Source organism: Rhincodon typus, chromosome 14, assembly GCF_021869965.1.
Source record: "Rhincodon typus isolate 14 chromosome 14, sRhiTyp1.1, whole genome shotgun sequence".
NCBI lineage: Eukaryota > Metazoa > Chordata > Chondrichthyes > Orectolobiformes > Rhincodontidae > Rhincodon > Rhincodon typus.
In genome coordinates, this window is record NC_063345.1 from 36,223,245 (window position 1) to 36,231,382 (window position 8,138).

General features: G+C 39.6%; 1 protein-coding gene across 8 annotated transcripts in view; it reads left to right on the forward strand.

Moving 5' to 3' along the window:
- Positions 1-8,138, forward strand: part of nlgn3a (neuroligin 3a) — a 187,685-nt gene that overhangs the window by 120,495 nt on the left and 59,052 nt on the right. For 3 of the 8 annotated variants that reach the window (XM_048605124.1, XM_048605128.1, XM_048605130.1), the window contains one exon: positions 727-738. The exons of the other annotated variants lie outside the window; for them this stretch is intronic. In XM_048605124.1, coding sequence (XP_048461081.1) covers positions 727-738 — 12 coding nt within the window. The remainder of the gene's footprint in view (positions 1-726; positions 739-8,138) is intronic. 8 annotated transcript variants of the gene reach the window in all.

Genomic DNA, 8,138 nt, shown 5'->3' on the forward strand with positions numbered 1-8,138 from the left:
GTGTGTGTGTGTGTGTGTGTGTGTGTGTGTGTGTGTGTGTGTGTGTGACCACCAGTTCTGAAAGGCACCCAGAGATATGTCCAGTGATGTGTTGGTGCTTGTGCGCCTTATCAGTTTTAGTAATGAGCAGTGAGCCTAATGGTAGTGAAAATTTAGTTCATAATGATTATATTGCTGAGTTCAACTTGACGTTTGAAAAGGAGAAAGGTTATGAATCAGAGACTGTCTGTAAATTGCACAAGCCCCTTAAATGGGTAGTGTTGAAAGATGAATCCTCAATGCTGTTCATCATTGTATGAGCTATCTGGTCTATCTGGTTGATTTGCAACCTCCATTTTCTTCCTTTGATAGCGATCTACAGGACTTGCACAGTGTAGTGTGATCGAGGAAAACCTTTCAGAATCTAATGAGATGAGGCACTTATTGTAAACAAAATTCAGTTTATTGCAGGATAGCAACTATGTACCAATCACACTGATATATAAAATTTGTTACAGAGAATAAGAGGAAGAGCTGGATGGTATGTCTTGGTCCTTCAAGATCTTGATGTGTTCACCAACCTAAATCAAGATAATATCATCACAGCAAGTGTTGCTTATGACAATCTTTAGTATTAACTCTTTCAGATCCATATTCTCTCATACAGCATCTCCCTCAAACTCTTTATTTTCCTTTTGAGTGGTCCGTTGTGAATGCAGTCTTTTGACTGTTATAAACCTGACAAAGACTCTGACAAAGGTCTCCATAGTCACCTTTTCTCACTAATCTGTACAGATCAGTAATGAGAATATCTATGGATTTCCTTGGATAATGAACTCTTCTATTAAATATTGCTCTTTCAAGAAATTTATTTGTTCTGGGGTTAAAATAATTGTAAAAGCTTTCAGAACTTCATATGTTGCCTCTTTCATATATTAGTGAACTATAACATCACTCTACTTTCAATTGTATGCATATAAACAGAAAATAAGAGCGCGCTGTTCGGCTCTTTGAGTCTACTCTGCCATTCATTATGATCATGGCTGATCATCCAATGGACCCCTTTCTCCCCCCCCCCGTATCTTTTGATCTCTTTAGTCCAAGTTGCTATATCTAACTCCTTCCTGAAATTCTACGATATTTTGGCCTTGACTGCTCTCTGTTGTTGCAAATTCCACAGGTTCACCACTGTTTGCATGAAGAAATTTCTCCTCTTCTCATTTCTAAATAGTCTGCCTTGTATCCTTAGACTGTGATCCCTAGTTCTGGACTCCCCCCGCACTCCTCCCCAACCCCCCCCCCCCCCAGCCATCGGAGACTGTCCTTGATGCATCTACCATGTCTAGATCTGTTAGAATTTTATAGGTTTCTATGAGATCCACCACCACCACCATTCTTCTGAATATCAGTAAATATAATCCTAACAGATTCAACCTCTCCTCAGAGATCAGCCTGCCAAACCCGAATCAGTCTAGTAAACCTTTACTTCACTGTCTCTATATCAAGAACATTCTTCCTTAGATAAGGAGATCAAAACTGCATACAGTACTCCAGGTATGGTTTCACTAAGGCCCTGTATAGTTGCAGCAAGACATTCCTGCTCCTGTAATCGAATCTTCTTGCTTTGAAGGTGAATATTCCATTTATCTTCTTGACTACATGCTGCATCTGCATGCTTACCTTCAGTGACTAGTGTACAAGGACACCCAGGCCTTGTTGCACATTCTCCTCTCTCAGTGTTTAGCCATTTAGATAATAACTGCCTTCCCATTTTTGCTCATGAACTGGATAACCTCACATTTATCCATATTATTCTGTGTCTGCTGTGCATTTGCCCATTCACTCAGCTTGTCCAAATTACATTGAAGCATGTCTGCATCCTCCTCACAGCTCACCATCCCACCCAGATTTGTGTCATACCAAAGAGCATTTACTTTTTCAGTTTTGTTTCCAATATCTACCTTGGAAGAAATTCTTTATCTTAAGAATTGTTTTCTCCAAGATGTCCAACTCGGTGTTCAATTTTGACCCATGCCTGGCAATATTATTTCAGCTCCTATTTCTTCCTAATGTGATGATTTATATTTATTCCTTTAAAGTCTTTGAATACTGCAGTATCACAATGCTGCTACTGTGTACTAAAGTGTACTACTACTAAAAGAGGTGATGGGGGAAATAGCAAATGCACTAGTAATTATTTACCAAAATTCACTGGTCTCTGGGGTGGTTCCCGCAGATTGGAAAACAGCCAGTGTGACTCCACTGTTTAAAAAAGGAAGTAGACGAAAAGCAGGTAACTATAGGCCAGTTAGCTTAACTTCGGTAGTAGGGAAAATGCTTGAATCTATCATTGAGGAAGATATAGCAAGACGTCTGGATATAAATTGTCCCATTGGGAACACACAGCATGGGTTCATGAAGGGTAGGTCATGTTTAACTAATTTGGTGGAATTCTTTGAGGACATTACTTGCATGGTGGACAATGGGAAACCTGTGGATGTGGTGTATCTGGATTTCCAGAAGGCATTTGACAAGGTGCCACACCAAAGGCTGCAACATAAAATAAAGTTGCATGGTATTACAGGTAATGTATTGGCATGGATAGAGGATTGGTTGACCAGTAGAAAGCAAAGAGTAGGGGTAAATGGGTGTTTTTCTGGTTGGCGGTCAGTGGCTAGTGGTGTGCCTCAGGGATCAGTGTTGGGACCGCAATTGTTTACAATTTACATAGATGATTTGGAGTTGGGGACTAAGTGTGATGTGTCAAAATTTGCAGATGACACTAAGGCGAGTGGTAGAGCAAAGTGTGCAGAAGACACTGAAAGTCTGCAGAGGGATATAGACAGTCTAAGTGAGTGGGCAAAGGTCTGGCAGATGGAGTACAATGTTGATAAGTGTGAGGTCATCCATTTTGGTAGGAATAACAGCAAAATGGACTATGTTTTAAATGGTAAAAAATTGCAGCACGCTGCTGTGCAAAGGGACTTGGGTGTCCTTGTGCATGAATTGCTAAAGTAGGATTGCAGGTGCAGCAGGTAATTAAAAAGGCAAATGGAATTTTGACTGCCATTGCTAGAGGGATGGAGTTTAAAAACAGGGAGGCTATGCTGCAGCTGTATAGGGTCCTGGTGAGGCCACACCTGGAGTACTGTGTGTAGTTTTGGTCTCCTTACTTGAGAAGAGATATACTAGCACTGGAGGGGGTGCAGAGGAGATTCAGTCAGTTGATTCCAGAGTTGAGAGGGTTGGATTATGAGGAGAGACTGAGTAGACTGGGATTATACTCATTGGAATTCAGAAGAATGAGGGGAGATCTTATAGTAACATATAAGATTATGAAGGGAATAGATAAAGTGGAGGCAGGGAGGTTGTTTCCGCTAGCAGGTGTAACTAGAACTAGAGGGCATCACCTCAAAATAAAGGGAAGCAGATGTAGGACTGAGGTCAGGAGGAACTTCTTCAACCAAAGTGTTGTGAATCTGTGGAATTCTCTGCCCAGTGAAGCAGTTGAAGCTACCTCGCTGAATGTTTTTAAGGCAAGGCTAGATAAATTTTTGAACAGTAAAGGAATTAAGGGTTATGGTGAGTGGGCGGGTAAGTGGAGCTGAGTCCCAAAAAGATCAGCCATGATCTTATTAAATGGCAGGGCAGGCTCGAGGGGCCGGACGGCCTACTCCTGCTCCTAGTTCTTATGTTCTTATGTGTACTGTTGTACTGCAAGCTTTTCCTATGCTTTTGAGGTCAAAATACAGGATTCCTGCTTCTACAATTAAAATAAAAGAATTGTGCATTTTTCACAGATGAATCCTGCTAATCAGGACTGAAATAAACAATTCCTGTTTCCTTCATGGCTTTACTGAATGAGTACTATTGACTATACCTTTAACAATAATACCAGTTTTCCAACTGGTTTTACTACATTACCACTCTTCACAGACATATAAAATGAATACCATTCCTTTAATTATTTTTACCAGATGATCCCTGCTGTGTACAATTTAAATAAATAATTCCTAACTTTACAATGGTTTAACTAATAAATCTCACATTTTTCTGCAGCCTTAATGTTCTCCTTAACTTCTTCCTTCCATTAGTCTTTGCTTAGCTTCTTAAATTGCCCCTTTATCACTTTAATTCTGGCTTTGAAGTTTTCCCTGGTCTATAACCTCATTTTAAATTGCATCTGTGGCTTTTATTTCCCTTCCTATGACCATGCCTCATGAAGCTTTCCTAATATGATAACGATGCTTGATTGGAACCGTACCTAAATATTTATTTCTAGCTTTCACAGCCTGTTGACTGCACTATTTTTGAAATTCTCCCATTACCAACCAGGGATTTCATAGAACCTCTGATGTCTATTCACTGTCTAGCTGAAGCTTGATTTTGGAGTGCTGCTCCTGAGCATTAGCAGCTGATACAATCTGTAATAGCTTTGGTATGACAAATACTCCAGGCCCATGGAATTTCTGCTGATGCTTATCTCTTACCAGGTCTGAAATGCTCTTTACTATGCACTCTATATATAGACACTACCTCGTGAATAAGACCATAAGACAGAAGAGCAGACATCAGGCCATGAGGCCCATCGAGTCTGCTTCGCCATTCAATCATGGCTGATATGTTCCTCAACCCCATTCTCCCGGTTTCTCCCTGTAACCCTTGATCCCCTTGATAATCAAGAACCTATCTATCTCAGTCTTAAATGTACTCAATGACCTGGCCTCCACAGCCTTCTGTGGCAGTGAATTCCATAGATTCACCACTCTCTGGCTGAAGAAGTTTCTCCTTATCTCCATTCTAAAAGGTCTTCCCTTTGCTCTAAGGCTGTGCTCTCAGGTCCTGGTCTCTCCTACCAATGGAAGCATCTTCCCAATATCCACTCTGTCCAGGCCGTTCAGTATTCCAGAAGTTTCTTTGCAAGAATCTTGCCACAGGTTTCTCTTTGATAAGATTTGCTGATGTTCAACTCTTCAAACCGTTAACTGTCTACATGAGCAGCCTTCCTGAAGCTATATCCACAGAAATCTTCAGACCTCCAACTCTGCCAACATGTAGGAAGCATCTGAGTGGAGTCCACCACTTGCCAACATGTTAAAAAGTGAATCCCCACCACTATGGGCTATATTTTTGATTTGCTGCCACCATTCTCTTTCCTGGATCTACTGGACTTTTTTGCTTCAATCTGACAGAGGAAAACCAGTTGGTCGTCCAATGAAAAAAGGGTGTTATCCGAAAGACTTTGTGTATTGCATGTTAACAATTATGTAAAGATACATTAATACGATAAACACGATTACAGAGACTATGAGGAAGACCCAGGTGGTAAGTTTTAGTCCTTCAAGATCCTAAGCTGGTCTCTGACCCAAGTCTATGTGAATCAACATAGTGGGTGACTTAAGGCCGCTCATAAGACCTTAAGAAACAGAAACAGGAGTAGACTTTTTGAAGGCTTGAGCCTGCTCCGCCATTCAGTATGCTCCCAGCTGATCCAACACTCTTCACAAACAATAACAAAAGTTGCTGGAAAAGCTCAGCAGGTCTGGTAGCATCAGTGAAGAGAAATCAGTTGACGTTTTGGGTCCAGTGACCCTTCCTCAGAATTCTTCACGTTTAGTTGCCTGCCCTATCCCTATAACCCTTGATTATCTTCCTGATCAAGATTCTATCTACCTCAGCCTTAAATATACACAGGGACTCTTTCCCTCACAGCTCTCTCTGTGGCAAGGTGTTCCAAAGACTGATTTTTTTTTTTGCAGCAATAAGCATTACATTGTCACCATTTGGGGAGCCTTTAGTTCAGAATTTACAATGTATTTCAGCATCTGCTGTGGTGGGCTTTGAATCCATGTCCCCAGAGCAGTATACTGGGGTCTGGATTACTAGTCTAGTAATGCTAACTATTACAATCACTTCTCCGCAACCCTTCAACCCTCACCATGATACTTGCTTAGTAAAGCTTGCTTACTTGTAAGTTAGCCTCACATCTGTTGTTGAGAAGTGGTTAGAATCTATAATTAAGGATTACAGTGCAACTTAAAAAGTTTCATCAGCTCACATCAAACATGGATTTGTAAGGAGTGGATTATGTCTGACAAATCTGATTGAATTTTGCAAAAAGGAAACTAAGTCATCGAACAGGGGAATGACTATAAAAGTTAATTATATGGACTTTTAGATGAAACTTTCCCACAGGAGACTGCTAGCTAAAATTGAAGCCTATGAAATTGAAGGCAAATTATTGACTTGGATTGGAAATTAGCTGCAGAGCTGGAGAAGGATGAGAGAAGGAACAGGCAGACACCGAATTGACAGGATCTGACTAATGTTATGTTACAAGAATCTGTGTTGGGATCTTAACTACTCATTGTGTTCATTAATGACTTAGATAATGGAATAGAAAGTCTCACATCCAGATTAGCTGATGGCACAAAGACAAATGACGTTTTAAGCAGCATAGACTGAAGCATAAAATTATTAGTGGATATTGGTTAATGCAGTGAATTTGCAAAACTGTGGCAAATGGGTTTAAATATAGGAAAATTGTAGGTACTTCCTAAGCACCATGAAGTTAGAAACATTAGAGATCCAGCAAGGGATGTGAGTATCCAAGTACAGAAATTATTAAAATCTTGTGAGCAAGTACAGAAAATAATCGAAAATGGTTAAGACTCATTGGCCTTTTTATCTAGAAGGCTAGAATGCAAGAGGACAGAAGACAGACTTCACTTTTACAAAGCCCTGGTTAGATTAGACTCAGAGTGCACTGACCAGTCATAGGCACCACCCTTGACCAATTATATATTGAATTTGGTAGAAGAGCAGTGTAGGTTTGCCAGCATGATACCTGAATTCCAAAAAATAAGTTATGAGGAGGGCTTGCGCAAACTAGCATTATTGTTTGAAATGTAGAATGTTAGGTGGTGATTTGTTGGAAGTATTCAAGATGTCAAAAGGAACAGAATGATAAGTGAGGAAACTAGTTGGGGAATATGGGACTGGAACATACGCTAGAAATTGTAACCAGACATTTTAGGAGTGAACTTAGGAAAATTTTCTACAGAAAAAGGATGGTAGATATTTGGAACTCTCTTTCATAAGCAGAAATTCATGAATGATCAATTGTAAATTTTAAGTTCGAAATTTAATAGACTTAATAGAGACTCGATAGTTTTTTTTATTAATCAAACTCATTAAGGGATATGGAGGAAAGATGGAATGAAAAGGAAGAATAGAAGACAAGGTCTGTGATGGTTTAGAAGGGAGGAGACATAAAGGTCTGAATTTTAACCTGCTTCATCAGTTGTCTCCCTGTGTGGAGAGTGGTATAAAAATCAGAATCAGCCAGCATATTAACAAATCCTGACTTCACAATTAGTTAAGCGTAGATTTGACCAAAGCTAGGAATTGAGTGAGTATGAGAAATCTTAATCTCTTCCAAAAAGTTTAATTTTGTTTGTATTTCACACTTAACATGTAATTGTTATTTACTGCTTAAATTCCCAATGTCATCCTGGCTTAAGCCTGGGGCTTTACTAAGTCAAAGCATATGAATTTTGGCCATTAGTACAACTTTGAATTGAGTTTTGGCTATGAATAGACTGCAATGAACTGTTACTGAAAACAAAAGCGGGACACCAACAAATGATCCAATTATGGACATAACAACTTGATTTCCAGAAGGTATTTCCTTTGAGAACAATCACAGCTAAAATAGTGGTAAAAAATTAATTTAATTTTTAACTCTTATGGGCAACCGATAGAAATACAATTAGACCATGGTTCCAAAGTTAGGACCAAAAACTTTCAGGATGTAATCATTACATTTGAATACAAAGCATTTGAAGTCCACCATTTGTCATCCTCAAACAGCGAGAGCTTTGGAGAGATACTGTCAGACTCTGAAGACAATGAATAGAACAAAAACTGGATTTTTTTTTTGTTATTTACTTCCAGAGACGCCCCAGAAAAATCTATTGTTCCATTTGAATTAATCTATGGTAATGAAATAAGATGACTATTAAAATTGATGAAGGAGAGTTTTAAAGGCAAAATGAAGTATCTACTGACAACAAGGTGCAGAGCTGGATGAACGCAGCAGGCCAAGCAGCATCATAGGAGCAGAAAGGCTGACGTTTCGGGCCTAGACCCTTCATCAG